At 35.7% G+C, this 25,962-nt stretch overlaps 1 protein-coding gene across 1 annotated transcript; it reads left to right on the top strand.

Moving 5' to 3' along the window:
• Positions 1-1,016: 1,016 nt before the first annotated feature.
• On the top strand, positions 1,017-25,510 carry lig1 (ligase I, DNA, ATP-dependent). The gene is made up of 27 exons (XM_053487145.1): positions 1,017-1,143; positions 4,608-4,667; positions 4,900-5,071; positions 5,317-5,467; positions 5,567-5,701; positions 6,606-6,902; positions 6,983-7,097; positions 7,395-7,490; positions 7,591-7,647; positions 7,958-8,016; positions 8,468-8,581; positions 8,743-8,909; positions 9,919-9,995; positions 10,389-10,480; positions 12,147-12,246; positions 12,361-12,446; positions 14,724-14,839; positions 15,581-15,676; positions 16,098-16,208; positions 19,270-19,341; positions 19,739-19,883; positions 21,755-21,837; positions 22,244-22,396; positions 22,733-22,786; positions 22,946-23,089; positions 23,592-23,684; positions 25,245-25,510. Exons 1-27 carry the CDS (start codon positions 1,127-1,129, stop codon positions 25,317-25,319), a joined length of 2,937 nt encoding a protein of 978 aa, XP_053343120.1. The 5' UTR covers positions 1,017-1,126; the 3' UTR covers positions 25,320-25,510.
• Positions 25,511-25,962: the final 452 nt, after the last annotated feature.

Below are 25,962 nucleotides of genomic sequence, written 5' to 3'. Positions count from 1 at the left end.
CCTGTAGTTATGGTTCAGACCATTATAATTTTTTGTTTATTTCTTTTGCATTCTTTTTTTTCTATGTTATTCAAAAAATCATTTTGTAAAATCTTAAGGAACTATTTTTTTGTAACTAAATATTTAATTTGCTGTTTTAATTGTTATCACACCAGCCAAATGTCCAGAAAAGGGAGTTCACATGGACTTACGGAGTCTGCTACACTTAACTATCACATAAAAAATGAGTGTTGTATTAAAAATCAGCATGGCTTTGATTCAGCTGTAGTCACAGCTGTGCTGATATCCAATACAAAAGCATGATTGTACATACCACAATCTTATTTGGGCCACAAAAAGAATAAAAGTGTCACAAAAGTGTAAGGATATTAGCAACTGTGCAACTTTCACAAGGACCAAACTGACAGCTTGCTACTGTATCCTTTTCACCAAGGGCAAAAATTCACAACTGTTTTACTCACATGAACTCACGTGACTAGAATTCAATTCAATTCGAATCAATGAAACTTTATTTATGAAGTGTTTTAACAACGGTCAATGTCGCAAAGCAGCTTTACAGAATAAAGAAAATGTAAATAATTATGAAATGTTTGAGAAAATATGTAATAAACAAAATGATCAAATTGTTCCTGATGAGCAAGCCGATGGCGATTGTGGCAAGGAAAATGTGTTGACCCATGCATAGAACCCCATACGCAACGCTTTAGAAACAGCGACTGTCTGTGGCCGTATAGAGAATAACAGTTAAAGAGGCAACTTAACGGTTTTCACGAATCAAATTATTGAGCGTATGGACAGAATTATTTCATTTATTCATGTATTTATTTATTATTTCATTCATTTACTTATGTTCACATCTTCTTCTAAGCGTAAAACTGCCCGATGACGTAAGGCGATGATTGTGAAGAATCAGATCGACCAAGGGGCAATTTTTCCTCCATTCCAGGCGGCGGCGCTCTTTAACTCTTCGCCTCAGTGCGCGCGCAGCTGCACGTGACGTAACATTGGCGCCGAATTGTACGCCTTTGAGCGCGCGCATTCATCCACTCCCGCGAATGACGACATTCTCCAGTTAAAATTTACCGAAAGTTTTGTTTTTCTGAGGGTAATTTTCTTCGCGTTAAACATGCAGCGAAGTATAGCGTAAGTGTTTTTTTTTTATACATGCGCTTTTCATTTTCTTAATAATAGACGTATATTTTTTCTTTTTAACTCTCAGGCAGCTTTAAGCTAATTATTGTCAACTACTGCCTTTCTCTTATAGTTAGTAGCGGCTAGAAGCTAACTAGCTATAAGCATAGTACATTGGGCAAGCAAGTCAGTTAATGTACCCTGTCCCTGGTAAATAATAAAGCGAATGGTTGAATATTTATTTATTTATTATTAGCTGCAGTAGCTTGGCTTTAGAGGTAAAAAAGAATTTCATTCTTCTTCAAATTCGCTGTGATATCTTATTAAATAATTAGTGATACGACATTGTACTGCAAACATTGGGTTTCTCTTTCTTCTTCTTTTTTATGTAGTGTGTCAAGATTACTGAGTCACCCAGTTACAGCACTTACACGAACCTGGGAAAACAAACTAGCTTGCATAACCTTAAATTATCCTGGCACCAAATATTCTTTACTCTTACAATTCATTGCATAGCATTTTACGTTTTCACTAATGTTCAGACTAATGTTTAAAGGCATTAACAATTATTAAGTTAAAAACACAGTCTGCACAGTGTGAAAGAGTTAAACATAGTAATAGTAGTTTAACATAGTAATGTGTCATTTCGCTGGCCTCCATCCTTTATAAACTGATGATCACAGCATTTTTAAAAAGTGGTTTAACATCTTGGGCTGTTATCCACATAAAAAATTAATAAAAAACAGTGGATTTAAGTTTTTGCTTGGAACAAACCATTTCCCACTTGGCGATGCATTGAATCCATGATCGTGCCTGTGTTGGTGGAGGTTTGCTGCGCATCTTCTAAATGCTGATTACTGATGTGTGATTTTGTTGTGAATTCGGAGAGGTAGTAATGTCTCTAAAATGACCTTTTAGTGACAATGCACCAGAGACTTGGTTTTTATTAGAGATGCTCCGATCAGCATTTTTGAGGGCCAATTACCGATCACCAAGATCATGATCTGCCGATCACAGAATGGCAGGGGGATGGAAATCTTTTATCCATAATCTAGCAGAGTTTCCACCATTTGTAGAAATGAAACTAACTCTAAATTAACTATATTGAAAAAAAAACTGTAGAAATAGGCTACAGTCAAGATCTTGAAGAACCACCAAGTGTTTATTTTAGAAAATGAGAACTAAAGGCTACTGTAGGCTATCTTTCCCAAATAAGTCAGAGTAACTTAAAATTATTCCAAACAAAGAGGAGTCAGGCAGACCAACACACATCAGATCAGCTTAATGGGATTTACCCTCTTAATATGCTGATTACATTTTATAATTGGCAGCAAAATGTAAAACTTGTTACAATAAAACTCGCTACTGCCACAAAGGACAAAACTATGGCAAGTGTTTTTTTCTGTTATGATTATGCATATTCATAGTGAATCGGTATATTCATTTGTATGGCGTGTTCCAAGATGCCTAATCATGTTAGTGGTGTTAAAATGCCGTTGCTTGCCTTCACCTCGAGGGATTTGATCATGACATACATTGCTAACGGCTAACTTTACGTCTTTTTTGGACACTTTGAAAAACTTCTAGATGGGAGAACTCATATTGCCACTGGTAAGCTTCACTCTGCTACTGTTAACCTGTGCTCTGTGCATGCACGTGTGAAAAAGTCGCGCAAGTAATTTCCATCAAATGATTGCTTTTTTGATCAGCGCTTTTGGGGTTCGCCGATCAAGCTATTTTTAGCCAATATCGGCGGATCATGATCGGTGGCGATCAATATCGGTGGCCGATCAATCGGAGCATCACTAGTTTTTATTCATAGATGATCACTGGAGACAGGTGTATGTTGTAGTATTGTTTGTATTTGTCCATGGGTTTATATACAGCTTTACTTTTCAAGGTGATGTTGCAGAATAACTGGTGTGTTAATTACAGAAAGACACAGAAAAAACACTGATTTCTTTTTATATTTTTATTTAAATGCATTTTAAAAGACTAAGATAAGATGAATTGCAACAGAAAAGAGGTGATTGAGCAAGGTGCATAAGGTTAATTTAGTATTATGGTTTTTATTTTTTAAATATATAAATTTATGCATTACTGTGCCGTGTACTGGTTCAGGCTTGTTTATTCTTATTTTACGGACATTGACATAAAGAATCTTGAATGGATTCATGATTTAAAAGGTAATTTTTAAATATTTAAATATGGAATTAAATAAAGGATATAAATATGGTATTTAAGAAAACCATTATGTGAATTGGCCAGTTTGAGGCTCCAAGATGACCAGATATAAAGAAGTGCTTGTTAGGACTGTGTGATTAAACTGATTATGCAGTTTAATCGGTTAAAGAATTTTATTGTTTTTTTGGATATATTTAGTCAAAAGAAACCTTCAAGAAATACAGCAGCTTGAGACAAATCAGACAATAAAAATTCATCTTGGCAAATCAAATATTCCAAAACCCAAATGTCAAAGTGTGACAGTTTGCCTGTGGTTCTAAAATTAGTGATGCATGTAATAATTTTAGTTAAGTAAAAAACAAGCATACCACATCACCACATACTAGAGACGAATGTTAGTTAGCAGCAGACAAGTGCCTGCCTGTGTGTGTTGGCCAGGTCCGTGAGGCTTGAACTTGCCGATAGCAGAAGTATCAAAATACATCACCTTTTTGGTACAAACATTTACCCATCATATACCTTTGAGAAAGAAAACAGAAAATCTACTCATGCTTTTTTTTGTTGTTGTTGTGCTTAACATATTGGGGTACGCTTATTTCATGACCAGATTGATTGGAACCAGTTTTAATGAATAAGAGACACTGCCAAGCAATTCCATGTATTCAAGTTCTATTTATTCTTCTATCTGAATTTTTTCATTTTTGTGAAGCTGCTTTGAGACAATGACCATTATTAAAAAGCGCTATATAAATAAAATTGAATTGAATTGAATTCTTGACAGTAAACTGTAGAACAATATGTTTTTGAACATATTATTAACTTATGAGTATGTAACTTTTAAATAAAAAGCACTTAATCCTTTAAAATATTTTCAAGACTAGACTGGCGAAGCCTTATAGCCAGGTTAGGGTGAATTTTTTTATTTATTTATTTTTTTTCTTTCTTGGCTATGGAGAGCCATTTAGCCAGCCAACTACTTCTTGTCAAACTGCTGCTCGTGCTGTATCACAGGGAGCATAACACACTAACAGAAGTGTTATCTACTCTTTTCTGCATACATAAGCTTACAGATACCCATAGTGTTGCAATTACCTAACAGTGATTTAATGTGGAATGACGAACTTGAATAAGAATCTTCAAGAAAAAATCAAATTCAGCTTTGCTCTTGCATTGACTTGCAATTTCTTAAATCCGTCATTGTGCTATCAGTAATATATTTACTGTAGTTGACTGGCTAGCCAGTTGATTAATCTGGATTTTTTTTTGTTATCGCTGTTTTTGTGTGCGCCCAGGTCCTTCTTTCAGCCAGTGAAGTGTAAGGAGAAGGATGGCATGACCAAGGGGAAATCTGAGTGAGTGAAAGCTATTTCACATATTTACGGCTAATTTTATGAAAATTGGGTTTGTCAAATAACCATGTGAAAGGCTAACAATGAGTTTGGGTGATGTTTTCTTTTCTTTTATTTATAGATTCATTTATTTAAAATATTTAAACATATTTTGGAATGGGATAGACATGTACTGACATGATCAGGGGTTGTTCAGTAAACCCCTTACTATATTTATTTTTTATTTTTTCTCCAGGTCAGTTAAAAGCCCCCTCAAGCCTCAAAACATCGATCAGGATTGTGATTCACCAGTGAAAATGAGAAAGCGGACCCGAGCAGTCATTGACAGTGATGACGAAGAGCCACAGGTTTTAAAAGAAGTCCCCAAACAAAATGGAAAGCAAACGGCCACACCAGGAAAAGAAAAGGTATTAGCTTTCTTTTAAACCTCATTTCACACAATAAGCAAATGCAGTAGCAAAATGCACAACCCCCCCACCCCCCTTAATTGTGGTATAAATTAGTTGTGTCTCAGACCACGATCTTTCCATGCTCCTTAGTAAATAAAAGCTAACCAAATAGGTTTCCTATAACCACACAGCTGTTTAGAGTCCTTCATAATGTCAACAGTTTTTTTTCATTGAAAAATCTATAATTAGTTTGCCTTCTATAGGTTGCCCTTGTTGAGGACACAGCGAGCCCACTCTCACCAAACCCTCTTCTTACCCCAACAACCCCTGCTGTTTCGGAAAAGTCTGGCACTCCTGAAATGCCTGTTACCCCAAATTCCACTTCACCCTCAGGCATCCCAAAACGCAGAACTGGTTAGTGTTTATTCATTCCGTTTTCAGCCATTATACATTTTCCATTGTACCCAACAACATTTTGATTTATTTGGTCTTTTTCTTTCTCTTACCTTTTAGCCCGTAAGCAGTTTCCCAAGAGGAAACTGGACAGCAGGAGTGATGAAGAGCGAGAAAAGGAGGAGAAAGGAAAAGAAACAGAGGGAGGACAGAAGAATAAACGAGCAAAAATAGAATCATCTCCTGAAAAGATGGGTGAGTCTGGTCGAAACCATTCATTTTGTGCCTTTTTATATGTCAGACTGTAAAAGCAAGTGTTTATAGACATAGTTTATCAATTTTCAGAAGATAGGGAGGGTGTAAGAGATGGCGTAAACTTGTGCAAAAGTGGATGTTAACAGAATTGTGTTGCAACATGATTTCTGAGCATAGCTTGTTACAAGAGCACGATCCTGGTGCAAAATCTATACTTTTAAAGTGGTGTTGTTGGCTGAACAATAAACGTTTAAAGCATGCATCAATATATAAGTAAATACAAAACACAAAAAATTGTAGCAGCACAGTAGTTGGTGTGCATGGTATGCCACAAACAATAATTGCAGTAATTCTTTTGCTAATTACTGCATTCATGCACCCCTCAGATGGTCTTGTGTCTCGAATTGTGCTTTTAAGTTGGAATGTGAAAACAACATAGACACTTGCATTAATACAAAGATTAGTTGTATTATTAGAGTTTTCTGACTTGCGTTCACAATGCATTTTCTCAGTCAGGAAATAGTTTTTCATGTGCAGTAATGCTTCTTGCGTTCGTTTTAAACAATCGCTCTGCCATTGAAGTTGCACTGAAGTGCGGCACTGAAATCTGCGTTCTGATTTGATTCTATACATACCAGTTTTATATGTACTGGTGCCATGTTGGCACCGGGTTTCGGTACCTAATCCTACTCGTTAAGAAGGCTACATGACATATCCAGTAGTGTTTAAGGTTGGGATAAGATGCACCCTAATTCGTGAAAATGAAGTAGTTGGTACAGTTATTTACTAGGCTGCAGAGGGGATGAACTTCGGGATGGTCCCCCTATTTAGGATTATTTTTTACACATCTTTATAATTTAGACCATAACTCTTTAGCTTCCCTGCTTTGTTTTCTTGAAAACAGGGAACGATGAAGAGGATATGGAGGTGGCGCAGAAGGACAGAAGTCCAGTGGAGAAAGAAGAGAAAGCAAAAGATGAGGGGAACATCACTAATGCTAAAGAAAAGAATAAAATACAAAGTGAGGACAAGGCTGCTGAAAAGGAAGGAGAGAAACATGATTTAAAAGAGAAGGATAAAGAAATTAAAAAGGTAACGGATGAGGGAAAATGCAGTCCCGAAAGAGTGATCAAAAAAGAGAAAGATGCAGAGGAGAAACGAGAGGGATCTGCAAAGAAAAAACCCATTAACAGTTTCTTTGGTGAGCACTGTTTAAGATATTCTCTTATAATCCGCCGCATTTGTCACCATATTATGACACATTGCCCTTTTCATCTGAAGCACCCAGAAAAGCTGCAGTGAAGCTAGAAAAATCAGAAGAGAAAAGTGATATAGAGAAGAAGAATGGCGAGAAGCCTTTGGCTGCTCCTGCTTCTGATGAGAAATTAAAGAAGGGGTATGTATTCCACTGTGGCGACTCTATGCCGAGAGCAGCGGAAAGACCAACGACAATAAGAACAGGAACAATATGAAAACAAGAATAACCCGTAGTATGTAAAGATGAACAGGGGGGAAGGGGGGAGAGAACAGGCATGAAATGTAAATTGTGTAAAAAGTATGTAGTGCCAAGATACTACATTTAATTGTTGTTGGTAAAGATGCTGAACATATTATCCAGTGCATTCTTGTGGTAAAACCTTGTTCTCTGTGATAATTGATTATATGCTTTATATTTTCTATGCATGTTTTTCAGTGAGAAGGATGCGGAACCTGCAAACCAGAGTCAATTTGACCCTTCTAAAGCTCACTACCATCCCATTGATGATGCTTGCTGGAAAAGGGGGCAGAAGTAAATGGCACCCACTATATTTTTTTTAGTTTGCCATCAGTTCCTCTTGATCTGTTGTGCTTATCTGTTTATCTTTTTCTCTTTGTCAATCTTTCTGCAGAGTTCCTTATCTGGCTGTCGCTCGGACCTTTGAGAAGATTGAAGAAGATTCGGGCAGGTGTGATTTACATTTATTGTTTGGTAGAAGGTCTTAAAGGCAGAAAATAATCCAATTACTGCATAATGGTTTAAAAAGAGCTGTAGGTTAAGGTTTTTGCTCAGCAGGCATTTGCACTTAGTTGGCTCACTTAACAGCTACACTGATTATAAATGGGTTATATTGTTTATATATATATATATGAGAGAAATAAATAAACTATGAGAGAAAGTGTAGGTAAAATGAGTTGTATGAAAGTGTAAGTGTGTTTGGTCCACGCAGTGTTTCGGACAGTAATATCTATCTTAAACTCTGTTTGTCTTGTCTTTAGGTTGAGAAACATCGAGACTCTATCGAACCTTCTGCGCTCTGTTATCCTGCTCTCTCCAGGTGTGTACATTTTTGCCAGTTTCTGGTTTCATACATGTCTGTGTATTTGACTTAGTGTTTATCATTTCCTGTTTGAGAGATGGGAAATGTTCTTCCTTTTTTTTCTAAAATATTTTTGTAATTGTGTCACCCCAGAGGTAGGTAAACAATTGATGTTTTTTATTTTTATTTAAAAAAAAGCTTCTAATTAAGGACTGTATAGACTTTGTATATCTGCTCTGAATTTCCGCTTTTTGTCAATGATTAAAAATGGTCGTGTATTATGCCAATGTTTCTGTAAAAAAAAAAAAACATTTATAATACATTCTTATAGACGACTTTTTGCGCTTTGTTAATAGTCAAATAATTTGTGTTAAAAATGGAGAATTAAATCACCTACTTGGCTAGTTTAAGTGGTGCTGATTAAAATATTCTTGAATTTTATTTTAGCTTGGATTTTATTTTATTGCAGATGACCTTTTGTGCTGTGTGTACCTGTGTCTGAATCAGCTTGGCCCTGCCTACCAGGGGCTAGAGCTAGGAATTGGGGAAACAGTACTGATGAAAGCTGTTGCCCAGGCAACTGGTGAGCAGAAGGAACAGACACACAAATACATCTTAGATAAAGGATGGAAAGCATTGTTATTTTGACCCACTTATTGGTTTTTCAGCCGTTGTTGTTCCATGATTGATTTTTTTTGCACCAACAGAATTTCACTCCAGATTGTTTTTTATTGTTATTGCCAGGGCGTCAGCTGGACAAAATTAAGGCTGAGGCTCAGGAAAAGGGTGACTTGGGATTGGTAGCAGAGAGTTCCCGTAGCAACCAGAGAATGATGTTTGCACCAGCAAATCTGACTGCAATGGGCGTGTTTAGCAAACTAAAGGAGATTGGCAACATGAGTGGAAACTCTGTAAGTACAGTGATGAATTACAACAAAGGTATTTAAACTGTCCAGTGCAGCCACCTAGTGAGATGTAAAGGAATTGCAGGGAGCAAGAGAGGAAAATACTGTATCGAAATTTATGTTTAAATGTTAACCCTTCCAACCCTAACATCGGATGACACTGAAGTGTTATTTGTTCCATAATATGAGATGAGCCAGTTGTTTTCTGGAAGCCCTGCCTCTTCATCTCACCATAGGGAGTAATGTTTTTCAGTGCTTGAAATGTGCACTGAGATGTGGTGTCCTTGCTTTCTGTTCAAAAACTGTTGTTTTGAGTTTGTTAACGTGAAGTTGAATCCATAAGTGTGACTTGTGGCTAATACGCTGCATGGGCAAAAAATTTGCCATTCCAGAAGGGTAAAATTTTTTTTAATCTGCATTAAGCAAAGAAGAAAACAAATTATATTTAAAACACATTATATACAATAAACCTGTAACAGTCAACTGTTAAAGAATCATGAAGAGAGATCACTTAAAGACTTAAAGTTGCATGGTTAAAAAAAAAATAATTTATATCAACCTATAGTGTGAAAACCATAATTATGTTTAATAGTGAAAGAGCATTTTCATGCACACACAATGTGATGTGAACTCAGAATTGGGCCTTAATAACAGTATGAGCCACTAGTTAGTGAGACTACTCAGGAAAGTCAGCTTCAGTTTGCTACTGAGCGTAAAGATTGGACTTGGGACCAATTGAAAAAAGGTCATGTGGTTTGATGAGTCCTGATGAGGCTCAGAAATGTTATGTTTCAATAATATTAAGTCAGCTGATAACCCTAGCTGTGATAAGTACATTCAGGTCATCACATCTGTGGAGTTTTTGTTCCCTGCGCAGGGAATTTCAGGACAGGATATTTTTAATAAAATCACATTTGAATTAAATATATTGTGTATACGTATATTCTCCTCTTTCTCTGACTGTTCCTTCTTTTATTCATTTTGTTAATTATATCTTCTTGTATTTTTACTGCAGGCAATGAATAAAAAAATTGACATCATTAAGGGTCTGTTTGTGGCTTGTCGTTTCTCAGAGGCCAGATACATCGTAAGGTCAGTGACAATTGAACTCAACATCTTCATAATTATATAAGAAGATATACTAAAACTAAGCTTTAACAGTTTAATCATGCTTTGCATGCCAATGTAGCGGGCTGTATTTCTTGCATGTTGCACATTTATTAGATATACTGCCATATGTTTAAAGTAATTGCTCATTTTATTACCAGTAATAAATATTCTTATGAATCAGTGTCATAGGAAAAAATGTGTTTGCTTGGTACAAATAATAAGGCACAGCTTTTGTTGAATTTTTTTAAACTGTTCACTTGTGGGTCAGACTATGTTTTAAAAGTCTTTTTTTAAGGTATAAATGACATTAAGTATGTACTTGGTTCAAGTGTATTCCTGTGTATTTTGTAACTGAATGATGGCTTTGGTTGACAGGTCATTGGCAGGAAAGCTGAGGATTGGGTTGGCTGAGCAGAGTGTTTTAGCAGCTCTGAGTCAAGCAGTATGTCTGACTCCACCAGGTCAAGGTAAACATACTTTGCACACAATACAAGATTTTTCATTGTTTTGTTAATTGTATGTTTTGGGTCTCTGTTTGTCTGCACTGTAAAGAAGAAGCCTTCTCACAAATGCATTACAGCACAGTGAAATTATTATTACTATTTTGCATATCCCAGCTTGTTAGGAAAGTGGGGCCGGAGTTTTAGCTGTGATATGTCCTCCCCTGAAATAGTTAGGCCTGACTCAAGGGGTCAGCAGTGTCTCTTTGGAGGTACTTCACCACTTACCCTGAGCCACCACTGGCCTACAGTGAAATGAAGCGCTCTTTGAGTTTTGACACATTCGCCTGAAACTGAATACATAATGTATCCCTATACACTTCTGATGCTTTTGTCAGCAATGAATACAAAGGATGCATTTTCCCTGGCAGCCACACATGCCCACTCTATACAATGGTGGTATGCATGGAATCTTGGGCAGTTTTTATTTTTTATTTTCCACTTTTCTTTCTTTTTGTCATTCTGGTACAAGTTGATCTTAATGTCATCTGTCTGCAGAGTGCTTTTTCAGTGTTGTACAGGCTTTTTAAAAAAAATTATGTTTCTTGGCAAACTGTAATCTACAGTTTTTGTCTTTGAGGCTTATCAGTGGATTACATCTTGTTATAAACACTCTGTTAACCTTAAAGTGCTACCGCCATCTTGTTAAATAGTAGCTGCGAAACAGGTGTGAAGGCCGTTTAGAAAGATGTGCTAAATTGCAGAAATCTTGGGAGGAACCATACCGACGAGGCAAAACCGACAAGCTAACACACACACGTACACAACCACAGAGAAATAAATATTATCCCAATTCAATAAATATTAGCATTTCATTTTTATCTGCATATCTAGCATTTCATTTTTATCTGTTATTGAAGTTTCCATCATTTGATTATTCCTTTCTTGTTTTCATTTCTTTCTCAGTTTTCAAATTTGTAAGAGCTTTTGAAAGCTAGTAAAACTTATTTCTGTTTGTCAAATTGGCTGCATTTTATTTATTTATTTTTAAAACGCACTGTCTGGATTAAGCTCCCGGCCCCAAGTCTTTCTCTCTGCATTATCCAGCTCTATTGGCCCCGTGGCAAATTTAAAGATTTACTTTTGGATTTCTAGCTTATAAAATTATGCAGCGCCTGTACACAACTACCTCATTCTTTTTGAAAAGTTTCGTTTTTTGGCATGTCAAAATGTATGGCAGTGGCTCTTTAATCTCCTCAAGGGCATTTCTGTCTACCTCCTCAAGGGCTTTCTTTATATGACCAAATGATGTGGTGGAGTTTTTCATCTCCTGGGAAATAGTTCTCCTATCCTGCATCACAGCATTTTTTTTAATACATGGTTGATTTGGCAACAGTTAATGACTTTGCTCTGTCTAGTTTTTATTTTTAATTTTTTTTTTATTTCAGCACAGTAAAGGCTGACAGTGACAACTTTTGATTTCTTATTTAGTTAACGCCAGCATATTCCACATGTATTCTAATAACCCCTATTTATTTTGTTTATTTGCATTAATTGTAAGATAATGAGGCAGTTACACACACCCGACTAAGTAACAACTGATCAGCTAATTGTTCTTTAACACTTTATAGACCTGACTAATAGTTTTTCATTTAATTTGCGTATATATCTTTTTATCTATGTGTATTTTCAGAATTCCCTCCTGCTGCGATTGATGCTGGAAAGGGGATGAGTGCAGAGAGCAGAAGAGCGTGGCTTGAGGAAAAAGGACTCATCCTTAAGCAGACTTACTGGTACACACTTAAACATTCTCTTGGAATTGAAGGAATTGTAGAAAAAGGTTTTAAATTTATACGCAGTTCATACTTTACATGATAATGTACCGGATTTTGCTGTGTTTTGTTTAGTGAAATGCCGAATTTTGATGTCCTTATTCCTGTGATGCTGAAGTTCGGCATAGACGAACTTCCCAATCACTGCAAACTTACCCCAGGTAATCAGTCCCATCTGATGTTGCGGATCTGCTAATCACTAGTGTGTTCTTTGTTCCCTTTTTGTAGGTATGTGTGGCTACATAGGCGGTGGTATGGGTAAGGGCTTCACCTGGTGAAAGTTTGATCATTTCTGCTACTTATAGTCCTGAAAAACTGCAAACTTTCATGAAATTAGTTCTCCCACTCTCTTTTTTTTTTTTTTTTTATAACCCCCATAAGTGAAAAAATGGAAAAGAAAATGTATTTTAAGGTTCTAACTCTGTCCAAATAACAGAATATCTGATAAAAATCTTCTTTAAACCTTTTTTTTATGTAAAAAAACAAGATGACAAATGATGCATACAAAAAATACAATGAAAATGCTCCATCTTTATTCAAACCTGTTTTATGGAGTGACGAGTTGTTCAGAGGCACTGCAGGAGTCCTTCATTCATCCATTTATCTGTTCATTCATCTATCCTGAGTAAATGTTTAATTTAGGCAAGGGTTGTGGCGAGTCCGCACACACACGCACACGCACACACACACACAATGCAGTTATCAATATAAATATATGAGTTTTTCACGCAAAACCGGTTGGACAGATTTCAATTTGCCTGAAGTTTAACCCATGCCATAAATGAATTTAAAATGTTGAGTGGAGGTGAAGTTATGATCAGTTAAGTGCCAGATTATAAGGTGCAAGTTTTGACAGCGCATGCGCCAAATTGTGCGTGCGTCTTGAATTGACCGCTGGACAGAAACTTTTGCAGTACGTTGATATCTGCCTGAAGTATAACCTGCACCATAAGTGAAAGCAAAACAGTATGTCGTGGATCTATTTTAAAATAAGCTCCTGATAAGCTTCTATCTCCATGTAAACAAATATTTGCTCAATACATATTTATTAGTACAAATATTCAGTTTATAATTTCTATTTTAAATTTATCTTAATAATTCCACCACTGAAATAACAAGACAAAACGTAATCTTTATCCGACCTTTTTTTTTTCCCGATTTCTCATCTGTAATTCACCCTCCAATTACCGAACAGGGAGTGTATTTGGCTGACAATAAAAGAAGTACAACTTGGCATAAACAAGGCATAAAATATTCACCCTTACAAAATTGTATTTCTTAGTATTAACAAGTTAGGCAGGGACAGAAAGACAGGCAGACATGTACGTAGGCTTCAATCTGAAATAATAATACTGTTTACATTAAAGCTGATCATTTTTTTTTTTGTTAGCTTTAACTTTTTAACTATTTATAACTGTCAACAACAGGTACTTATATTAGTAATAAATATAAGCACACTTAGAATAATGCTTATCCTTCGGTTTAGTGGAATGAAAATAAATGTTATAAATGGTTATAAAGCATGAAATGTTGCTAATTGGGGGGAAAAACCTTTGCTTTGAATTATTTTCCTAAAACAGCATGCCTCATTGTTTCATTAATTCCTTGCATAATAGTGTTTATTTTATATAAAAGGACATATTTTTTTTTAATGCTATTAAAGTCATTTTTATGGCATAAATAAAGAGTCTTCAAGGCTCCCTCTGTGTATATATACTCTCTCAGTATGAATGATTGCATGCAGTTTTTTCATCTTAAGATATCAGGCTATCACAGGCCCCTTTTACCTTTTATAATCTGTAAACAAGTCTTCAGTACTTAGAGATTGGAAAAATAAAATTAGTTACACTTCATGAAAGATAAGTTTATATTATGGAAATGTTTAGTCACTTTGATCAACATCATCCACAGCAGTCTAGTCTTATCTCACTAATGGCTTTTAGCAGGAACTTTTGCAGGCTTTCCCTTTTTCTCCTGCTGTAGTGGTGTAAAAACAGACTATTTTTGATGACTGAGTTTCATTAATTTTTATCATGTAATTTACACATTTTAAGGAAAGAAAAAACAGTTTGTCTGCTTTCTTCTGTACAGAGGTTGTAGATTTTATTGTATTTTACTTTGGTGATATAATGGCTCAGGTGTATTATCGTATCTGTTTTGGCACTTTGGTCAAAGTGTGTAAGGACAATTATTTAGCAAGATTTTAGATCATTAATCAGATTTTTTTTTTGCACATTAGTTTAACTGGTTGCTTACTTAAAATAATGTATATAACCAGCCTAGAAATAAATACAAATGAATAAATTCAAGTGTTTCCATATTGTTTCTGTTGAAATCCATGTTTTTTTTATTTGCTTGCCAGAATTTAGCCACAGTGATCTGCAATGAATTTCCTAAGCAGCCAGATATGTGACTAAGCTTAAGTGTGTGTTTTCTAGGTGTGCCACTGCGTCCCATGCTGGCTCACCCAACTAAAGGTGTAGGGGAGGTGATGAAACGATTTGACGAGGCTGCTTTCACCTGTGAATACAAGTATGATGGCGAAAGAGCACAGGTATGTGTGCTTGAAATTGTATATAGAGAGATTTTGCTTCGGTTTTTAATGCATATTACCACATTACAACTGATTAAATTATGATACAGTAAAATTAGACCACATTACAATTGATTAAAAACTGTTTATAATGCAGGTATAAGAGTAGATGTGGTTTATTAATAAGGCTATGTTCACATTAACAACCTAAAGTGACTAGGTTCTAAGATACAGTTTAGATTTTGTTGGAGAAACTAAATAACTTTTTTGCGTGGTCCTAGATTAGGAATCATGTGACTTTTTTCCCTCTGTGCAACCATTGGATGGTCGCCGAGTACCCGAGTTACTCAGTACCCACAGCGTGGGGGTTTCATATCAGTGCTAGTAATAGCTTCTAAAACAGCTAAAACAAAGCATCTGGCTTTTTTTTTTTCTTCTCCTGGCCCTCAACAGCAAGATTTTTGCTGTCCAAAATCGCATTTAAAGACTTTTTTAGAGTCTTTTTTAGGATGTTTTTCTTTTTTTTTTTTTTGTTGTTGAAATTTAATTAAAATGCTACAACACAGTTGAACTGTTTTTAAAACTTTCCCATACTGTGAACCAGGGTTTTTTTTTTTTTTTTTTTTTTTTTTTCACCTGTCTGTTTAACCATTTAGCTATCACTGCCCTGACTCTTGGACTCGCTGATATGTGTATTCTTTTAAATAAGATATCGTAAACAGCATGTTATTAAATTGATGGGTTTTGGTTTCTTTTGGATAGATTCACATTCTTGAGAGTGGCGAGGTTCGCATCTTTAGCCGAAACCAAGAGGACAACACCACCAAATACCCTGACATCATTTCACGGATCACGCAGGTCTCACAAACATGCATGCAATCTGCTGTTGAAGCAATAAATTTTTAGAGCTAAGTTCTTGCCTTCAGCACAGACAATGACCTTGTGCTCTCTGTTCATCTTCCTCTCGCATATAATAGCAGTAGCTCACACTGTCCTGCTTTTACCCTTATCAGAGAGTCTGCACACATTCAGCTCTCTGTGTGCCGAGTTCTATCTGATGCACTGTCCATCTCTCTGAAGCTCCCCTTTTCTCTCTTTCCTCTTTGGTCTTGTGTTCTTATTTTTTTTTTCACCTTCATCTTCCTCCCTGTCCTCCTTTTCACCCCAGCAGTCTCTCCCTCACATAGACACTTGCAGTGAAAAAAAACTTGACCAGACCTTATCAGTAAGTCAGTATGTGCTCATAACTGAGGTTTACTGAATTATATTTACTTCTCAGATAAAGAAAGAATCTGTGGTTTGCTGTGTGTTGGACACCGAGGCAGTTGCATGGGACAGAGAGAAAAAGCAGATTCAGCCCTTTCAAGTTCTTACAACACGCAAAAGGAAGGTGAGGCAGTGGTGATTCTTAACCTTTTAATGGTATACAAAATAATTAAATTTTAAAGCTGGTGGACGCTGGACCATGTACGAAAGATATTCTTTACATCAGCCTTATTGATGGCGTCTTTTTTTTGTTTCCTATTAGCTGACATAGGTCATTCAAATTGCACATCCTGGAAAAGTAACTCTTTCTCTGTACAAAAGTACTGCCTAGGCATTTGCACCAGTGTTGAACCCAACTTTTGGATCTTATTTGAAAATCCCCTTGTCACAGCTGATACTCACCCACTGTGTAATTTGGTTTCAGTACTGTTTTCCCTTCTTTAAACCTCTTCATCCATCTGTGCACATTGCTCTTGTCAATGGCGTCATCTCCATAAAAACTCTAACAATGTGGGGGAACATCTGGGACAAAGGGGATTTTCTAGGAGGATTTGAGAGTTGGGTTCAACGATGGTGCAAAAGCATCACTTGTGATGGAGACTATGTTGAGTAGTAACTGTGTATTGAGGAAGAGTTACTCTACCATGTTCAATCTGAATGGTGTATGTTAACTAAAAAAGGTGCGCCCACTTTTGTATTATTTTCGGTGGTGCCCTGGTACATTTTGATCCTGTTACAATTTCAGTTGACTTGTTTTATCAAACCTAAAATCTTGCTCTGGTAAATTGACATCTTTCTGGACAGAAGCCTTTCAGTAATTGTTTTTGTTTTCATTCCCAAAACAATGGGAATGAGGTCAATTTGTCAAGCTTGATGCAAATCGAGTATCTGCTATAGAGCAGCGTGGCTAGATAAACACACACACACACACTCTCTCTCTCTCTCTCTCTCTCTCTCTCTCTCTCTCTCTCTTTCTCACACACACACGCGCACACACACAATCAAATAAAGGAATGACTTTAAAGATCAAGATTTTCTGAGCTGGTAGACGAGAACAATTTAGGGGTTGTACACTTCTTACTCTTGTAACTTATCTTTCATTTCCTAAAATGTGTAATGTGTTTTTTCTATTAAAGAAGTAAAACATTGTCAGGATTTAATTAGGTTCTCTTGACTGATGTTGACACTAAAATTTTCATGCACATATTTTGAATTGCTATACACAACATTTATACCTCTGACGAAAAGGAAGGAAAATGGGTATAGAAACTGTGTCTATTGTCTACATATTAATTAAAAACAATTCTCTAGACTAACACCATACCATCCTCCAGAGGATAGTACAATTGTGACACATAACAATGTTGAATCTACATTGAGACTTAATCAGTAAATTATTCAGAAAAATATTGTGTTCTTTTCCCCTTCCTGATGTAAAATATATAAAATAACGAGTGAATGATTGCTTAAAAGGAAGGGCTACAATGGAATGTTGGATTGCGAGTAACTCAGTGCAAGACAAGCAAAACATTTTTTAAATAAATTTTAACTTAATAAAGTGAGGTCTTGACATAAGTGTCATGTGATCACAACTGAGCCAATTTTTTTTTTTCCTCTCTCTCGCACTGCGGGATTGAGTAATCGTTCCCCATGCCCAGTGTGTGTGTGCGTCACTCGTTTAGTCAACAAATGTGCACGTGTGTGTACTGTTTATAAGTACACTGTGACCACGTGTGTGTGCCTGAGCATAAAGCAAAAGCATGTGTCATTAGTCAGGTTCCTTATTTAAGTTCCAGTTTACAGAGTCTCTCTCTGCCAGAAAGCAGTGATTCCATTAGGACACGAATGTTATTAAAGAGGTTTCTTTTTTTTTAAAGAAGTTTTCAGACTGATCTGTGCGCGTCTGTGCGTTAAGAAGAATGATTGGCTGATCGCATGTGTGTTTGTGTGCACGCATGTGTGTGAAAGTAGTCCAGTAGACCCCTTCCTTTTCCTTTCCTCTCTTGTCTTACTTCAGCTTCACACACGCTTGTGCACACAAACATACATACACACAACGGAAACACTGCTCTGTCAGGATTCTTTTCAAATGTAAAGTGCAGGTTAATTTTTATTTTTTTTACTTTATATTTTGTATAAATTATTTTATTTTTATTTTTTTTTGTCGTGGAAGGAATCAGTTTTCATTATTTCTTATTGGGAAGTTTACTTTGATATATGAGTGCTTTGATATACAAGCACGCTTCTGCGATGAATTATGCTTGCAATACAAGGATTAACTGTATATTTCATGTAGTTTGGATCACAGTGTCTGTGAGCTGTTGGGATTCAAATGTTGGGATTCTTTATTTTTCATGGCTGGGGAGTTGGGGAATGGGGAAAATGGTTTTATCCATTTACTACTAGCGATGCTATGTTTTTAAATACAACTTTTTTTCTTCTTTCTTTAAAGTGCTTGGTTGTTATTAGGGGGGATGTTCCAGCTAAAAATATATAACATGGCAATATTTTCAGACAGAATTTAGTTTATCTATATTAGCTTGTGATATTAAGTTACTGAACAGTGTAAACAAATTAACTTCTTTATTGATAAACATGTAGCTCAGCAACAAAAACAACAAAAAAAGTACTTATTTTTAAGTTGAAAGCAATTATGTACTGATGGTGTACATGTCTTAGGGGTTTGATAATGAGTAAATACAAATTTGCTTATATATATACACAATATTTTATAACTTTAACACTGACCAGGTAAAACATCATGTCATTAGTTCTTTATGTGTAAGTTAAGATACTTAACATGGTATCATAGACTCTTTTCTTGGTTCCTGGTATATTTTTTTCTATTATCTTAATCCCACCCTGATTGTTGTGTTAATTTGAGGAGTAGAACAAAAATACGCTGGTATAATTCTATTGTGGGTTACAGTTTATCTGTTTTTGTTAATTAATTGACTTGAAGTCATTCGTCCTTTAAACTCACTTTTTTGATGCGGAGAGAAAGGGTTCAGAGGCTGAATTATTAAACAAACATGAAAGCACAAATGAGGATGGATGGGGGCAGATTGTTATAGAAGAGGTGAGAAAAGAGAAGCATGTGGTTCTCATCTCTTGGAGTGTTTGACAGATGGTGGGGGGTGGAGTGGGAGAATTTTTATATTAATATATTCATGTCTGTGTTTCAGGATGTGGATGCATCTGAGATTAAGGTGCAGGTTTGTGTGTACGCCTTTGACCTGCTGTACTTAAATGGAGAGGTGAGAATGTGAGAAACTTCAGTAGTTCCTAAGCATGTTTGAACAGAATGTTACATGTAGACACTTTGCTGTGAAATGAACGTGTGGTGTTCTGTACAAAAGGTTAATACTCTACAGCAGGTGTGTCCAATCTTTTCTGCAAGGAGTAGCTGTAGTTAAATATCGTCATTCCAATCAGGGTCTGTACCTGATTCCATCTGCCTCCAATTGACCAGCAGGTGTGCCTCTTATAGCCACATTTAACTTCCTCCTGGATAAGATTGGGCACTCTGGCTTTCTTGTACTTGTAACTTGTACTTTTCTAATAATAATAATTAAACTGTTTATTTTTTCAGTATAAATTATTATTCTATCAGGATTTCACTCTCCTTTTTTTTTAATTTATTTATTTTTTTAGTCTTTGGTACGGGAGCCACTGAGTAAGCGACGAGCGTTGTTAAGGGAGAGTTTCATCGAGAAGGAGGGAGAGTTTGTCTTTGCTCGTTCTCTCGACTCTAACAACACTGAAACTATTGCAGAATTCCTGGAGCAGTCTATACGAGGTGCGTGTGTGAGAGGAGCACTGAATTTACTAAACATAGTATACAGGATAGGACATAAGTTTAAAAAAAAAAAAAAAAAAAGCCTGAAATCTTTTATTGAGTTTAAAAAAAACAAAAAAAAAACCATCTTATATAAACACATTAAATGTATTTACATAACTTTTTTTTTTTTTTTTTTCCCAATTTATTCTTTGGTGTTTGCAATCCTTATAAGGAACTATTGTTTATGCCGTTCTGCATTTTCTTTTTAATAGAAGAAGAATACTCAGCCTAAGGAAACTTTTACAGATTTTGATATTAGCTCCTAAACGCAAAAGAGCAAGTGCATAATTTATCACTCAATCCATTTTCTAGTGATGTTTTTTTTTGGTTTTTGGTTTTTGGTAGAATAAAAGTGTCTATTCCATACAGTACAAAAAATTTGATTTATTAAATATTTATATTAATTTCACAGAATTTATTCCACAGATCCATCCTCCCCATCCTCCCCTTCATTCAAGGGGAAAAGTAGGACAACACAAAATAAAAGGAAGAAATATGTACTCTTTGTTGTATACAAAGAAGACAATGTTTGTCAGAATACTGTAGTTAATCTTTCTGGGTTTTTCCAAGGAAAAGAAAAATCTCTTCTGACCATGAAATTACTGCGTAGAATGTACACTATATTTTACATACAGCTTATCTGATGTACCAAACCTGAACCACTTCCTTATTTCTAATGTAATATTTGAACTTTTTGCCTTGAGCTCAGTCCTCAGCAATGTGCCTGTTTATTTTTTTATTTTTATTTCCCCAGTGCTAGGAAATGGCGAAGTTTGTAGGGGGCGTTTGTCAACATAAAAAGGCTGTGCTTTTCCTTTATATTGGTTCAAATTTTCAAATAGCATCTATCAAGAAAAATCACATAATTATATGTAAAGATCTTGTTCTTGGAACATTTTGAAATTCATGTTCATACATTAATCAAGAAAATCTCACAACTATCTAGTCTGTAGTTGTAATGTGCACATCTTCAAAGAACCTCTCTCTAGACACTTTGACACAGCCTGTTGAAGGTGTGTGTGTGTTCAGAACGTGTGATTGTCAGTATTCCCTACTTGCGATAGCAGAACAAACTTGAAGGAGCATTAGAATGAGGTTAATTAACATTTAAATGATCTGTGGTGGATGGCTTATCTCTGAGAGAAAAATAAATGATACTAAATATCAATCATGGGTGGCTAGCTATACCTTAGCAGCTTTAAATACAGTGGCTGTACCAAAAGTAACATGGGCTTTTGCATTTGCACCATAGTTAAACACAACTCCCAAATCCTCTTTTAAGTTCCTCTTTGTCACAGTTGATGGTCTCCATGCATCACTTGTAGAGTGAAGACTTGTAAAGGCCGTGTGTGGGGGGAAATGCTGGCCTAGCCTACTTAGTACTCAAGCTATTAATATAATACAGTAATAGGGATAATACAATGGCATGACAAAGGACTGTGGTTTCAGCATGCACGTTAATGCTTAAGAAACCAAAGTATACGAAAGCATGAGTGAGCTGAGAAGACTAGAGGAGGAAAAGGATGCTGCTCCTGTCTCTTAAGGAAGAGATAATGCAATGTTTAATTCCCCCTGGCCTTCTACACAATCCCAGTGATAGCCATGCAGACATGCCCCCACCCTTTTTTTTTTTTTTTTTTTGGAGGGGCTCATCTTGCGCACACACACACCCTCCTAATCAGGATCACAAAGCCCATATAAAATGTATTATATACTGTGCATGTATTATCCTTATTTTAAAAAATTATGCTATTTTTTATGCATTATGAAATGAATCTATAGCCATTTCTGGAGTGTTAAAATTGACACCTAATTAATTTTGTGCACAGACTCCTGCGAGGGCTTGATGGTGAAGACCCTGGAGAAAGATGCCACTTATGAAATTGCCAAACGCTCCCATAACTGGCTTAAGGTATTTATTATTTACTCACATCTTCTTAATATGTGAGATAGCAAGAAAAGCCTTTCTAAATACAGTATTGCAGTTTTTACATGTACAACTATATATATTAAAAGTCTATGCTCCTATATATATATATATATATATATATATATATATATATATATATACACTGTGTTGGGCTGCTAAATTAACAAAGCTTTGCAGGGTTCAGATATGAACAGACCTGGTTGTTTAACTTTATAGCAGCCTTTATTCATAGCCACCTTTTAACTTTTATTTATTATAAATTGTTGTATTGACTATTGTAACTGTCTATTTAAAGGGTTTCATAGGCATATTAGTCTTCTAGTGTGTAATTTTTTTTTGTTCTGACTTGTTTTCTCCCTCGCTTTCCTTTCTCTGTCTCTCTGTAAAGCTGAAGAAGGATTATCTGGAAGGTGTGGGGGACACAATGGATCTGTGTGTGATTGGTGCATATCTAGGGAAAGGCAAGAGAGCTGGTAGCTATGGGGGTTTTCTTCTTGCCTGCTACGATGATGAGAATGAGGAGTTTCAGTCAGTCTGTAAGGTAGGAGAACGCTGTTTATAGGCATTTCTCTTTTCCACAAACCTGCATTTTGGCCAGCTAGCATACTGTATGTTAAATACGTCGAGCTAAATGATAAGGCTCAAGCAGTGCATATAAAGACATTATTTTTAAATATTATGCAAATATTATGCATTTCCAGTTAAGATGAGATAACATAATCTGTTAATTATCTTTATTCTGTTAACTGTAAACCTGATATTTTGTATCTAAATTTCTGTGCTGGCAAATCAAGGTGCTTTAAGCGTCACTAAGGTTTTAAGTAGTCACTCAAGGTTATCTGGTGCTGTTTATTTGAATGTGAATTTTTTGTTCTAGATAGGAACAGGTTTTAAAGATGAAGATCTGGAGCAGCATTATAACTTCTTAAAGGTGCGGTGGCATTCACTTAAAATAAAAAAACAATAACAGTTCATTTCCACCTTGGCTTTCGTCATTGTCTCCTACACAACTATTATTCATGTTAAGTTTAATTTAATGAATGTTACTTCGTAATTATTGTACAAACATATAAAATTATGTATTTCTCAGGAGCACATCCTTCCTAAGCCCCGCCCCTACTACAGAGTGGATCAATCAGCAGAGCCAGACGTTTGGCTAGATGCTGTACAAGTATGGGAAGTGAAATGTGCTGATCTGTCGCTATCACCGGTTTACAAGGCAGCAATGGGATTGGTTAGTTTCACTTATGAATCAATTGTATCAGGAGTTTTATTTATATAATTATTATATACCTGTTGTTTACAAGGGCATTACAGGTTCTAGTAGTATGCAATTGAAATATTTACTGATGATGCATACAATATATTGCTTATGCCCAGTAGCTATAGTTTTGAATTTTCTCACTTCTCTGAAGGATGTGATCATCCTATACAATATTATATAGTGCATACATATAATACATAAATGTTTATTTAATATAATGCAAGTCAATGTTTAACATTGTCACGTAAATGGCCACTTCATTGTTTTTTTTTTTTTATATGTTGTAGAGGCAAATTGCATTCGCAGGTTAATGTTTTGTTCATTTTCTGGTGTCCTAATTCCAAGGCTGTCCTACTTGGCCAGAGAAAAACCTAAGTTGACAGTTTCATCTTTGCAAAGCAGATCATCAACAATGTGTCCTTTTTGTGTTACAAGAATTGCCTCAATATGAAATAATCCTTCTGTCCACCAGGTGGACCCAGATAAAGGGATTTCCCTTCGCTTTCCTCGATTCCTTCGTATCAGGGATGACAAGAAACCAGAGGATGCTACAACAGGAGCACAGGTAATAAATGCACTCGAAAAAATTTGGATTCCAGTCACAGAATTATGTGGTGTAACAAGCCCATAGGGCAACATAACATGGTTCCTAAGACACTGCCAAACTATAGACGGTGTATTGTGTTATCAGGTCAGATAAGCAGTTACTGTATATCCTGTGAACTGTTGAACTTTATGAAACCACTGTGCTAAGTAAGCTTGTTAAGTGGTTTAATGTTTGAGTGCAACCATGCACCTTTTTTATGTTTTGTGATGCACAGAAGGTTTTCTTTTTTATTATTATTTATTTATTCCCAGAGAAATTGTGCTCTTGAACTATAAACATTGTGATCAGGGAAAGAGCTTTTAAGATACAAGTGCATATAAGATATATGTTCTGCTTATGTCTTGCTAACAGTTATAAACTGTATTACCAGTTGTTTTTGTAAAGAAAACTTCATGTGAGTGTTAAGGAAAAATGAACAGAAAGCATTTAACTTAATATTCAGCAATACATTGTTCTTCAGACCTCAGCAAAAACCCCAGTAATACACTTTCCTTTCCATTATATGATTGAAAGGCGTTTTATATATGTGTAAAGCCTATTGGGAATTAGAAAAAACTGTCACGTTAGCAGTAATATTTTGCAGTACCTATTGTAGTTTTGGGTTGCATTCAGGTGTTCGCTTCACCCCAGTTTCTTTGCTCTGAAAGACAACTTACTGGAGATTGGTTTATTTGATCCACAATGTCACGTTGTTGGCATTGCAATTGCTTTGACCAGCAGCCAAAAATTGCTAAACACTCCCTTAATTCATTATTTATTTATTCAAAATTATATTTGCAGATTCATACTTACCACAGTTTTATACACATGAAAAATCAGGTGCATGGTTATGCAGTTTGTTTATTGTATTTTACCTCTGTCTACCTCCTCAATAGAAATAAAATTAGGCAATAAAGTCAATGGGCCATCCAATGAATGCCATCCATTTTTAGTTGTTCCATTTTCACAAGCTCAGAAGTTTTGTTAGACAAACTTTGACAATCAATTCATATAATAATTTAAAATATTAATATTTTAAATATTTTAAAATATTAATATTTTAAATCCTTGAATACAAAAACTTTGCATCAATGACTGCATCAAGTCTAGAACTCATGCTGAGTTTCCTCTCTAAAGATGCTTTGCCAGGCTTTTATTGCCTTCAGTTTTATCTTCAGCAAGTGAACAGCATGCCTCGGGTTGCTTTTGCAGTACAGTTTGGCCCATTAGCCATCTGTACTATGAAGCAATGCCCTACCAGTTTTGTAGCATTTGATTTAATCTGGACAGAAAGTATAACTCCATACAGTTCAGAATTAATCCTGCTCATTTTATAAGATGCATAACATGGTTGAAGCCTGTCCTTTTCTTTTTCCATGCCTTTCCTCTGCCAATTATTATGGTAGCGTATGGTGTAAATGATGGCATAACCAGGAAAAATGGTTTACTTAATAAATACCCGATTCTGTGAGCACACCTGTGATTTGTAATTTTTATCTTACTTTTGGTCACATCAGTTGCTCTTGTCTCTCTCTCTAGATTGCTGATCTCTACAAAAAGCAGCAGCAGATTCAGAATCAAGCAGAAAAGGCTGATGTAGAGGATTATTACTGATTCAGCCTCTCTGATTGGCTCCTGGTAAAATTTGTGTAGCTGTTTAGTCAAACTATTCATGCTAACTGTATCATTAAAATATTTCCTTTTTTGTTCCTGTAATTATTTTAAATGAAGGTACAAATCGCAGTTGTACATAGGGAAATAATCTTTAAAATGAACATCTGAAATAAAATTCTTTTTATAAATTGCTTCCCCTTACTCAATGGACTTTTTAAGAATGTGTGTGTGTGTATATATACACAAATACACACACACTTATACACGTAGACAAAATTGTTGGTACCCTTTGGTCAATGGAAGAAAAACTCACAATGGTCACAGAAATTACTTTAATCTGACAAAATTAATAATAAATAAAAATTCTATGAATGGTAACCAATGACTGTCAGCTTTTCAACCATGCTTCAATGGAATTATTTAAAACTCATGGAACAGGCCTAGACAAAAATTATGGCACCCCTAACTTCAAACGATTCTTGTAACTGTCATCGAGACTTCTAAACCTCTCAGCAGGTATTTTGGCCCACTCCTCATGAGCAAACTGCTCTAGTTTTTTTTGGTTTGAAGGGCCCCTTTTTCCAGACGGCAGGTTTTAGCTCCTTTCAAAGTAGCTCAATAGGGTTGAGGTCAGGTCTCATAG

The sequence above is a fragment of the Clarias gariepinus genome, chromosome 25 (genome assembly GCF_024256425.1).
Source record: "Clarias gariepinus isolate MV-2021 ecotype Netherlands chromosome 25, CGAR_prim_01v2, whole genome shotgun sequence".
Taxonomy (NCBI): domain Eukaryota; kingdom Metazoa; phylum Chordata; class Actinopteri; order Siluriformes; family Clariidae; genus Clarias; species Clarias gariepinus.
Note: the sequence above shows the minus strand (reverse complement) of the source record. Positions and strands in the feature narration are given on the sequence as shown.

Excerpts from the sequence above, each read along its gene's own strand:
- lig1 (XM_053487145.1), top strand. Across the intron at positions 7,098-7,394 it reads GATGAGAAATTAAAGAAGGG|TGAGAAGGATGCGGAACCTG; the intron begins GTATGTATTCCA and ends CATGTTTTTCAG. Across the intron at positions 16,209-19,269 it reads TTACAACACGCAAAAGGAAG|GATGTGGATGCATCTGAGAT; the intron begins GTGAGGCAGTGG and ends TCTGTGTTTCAG.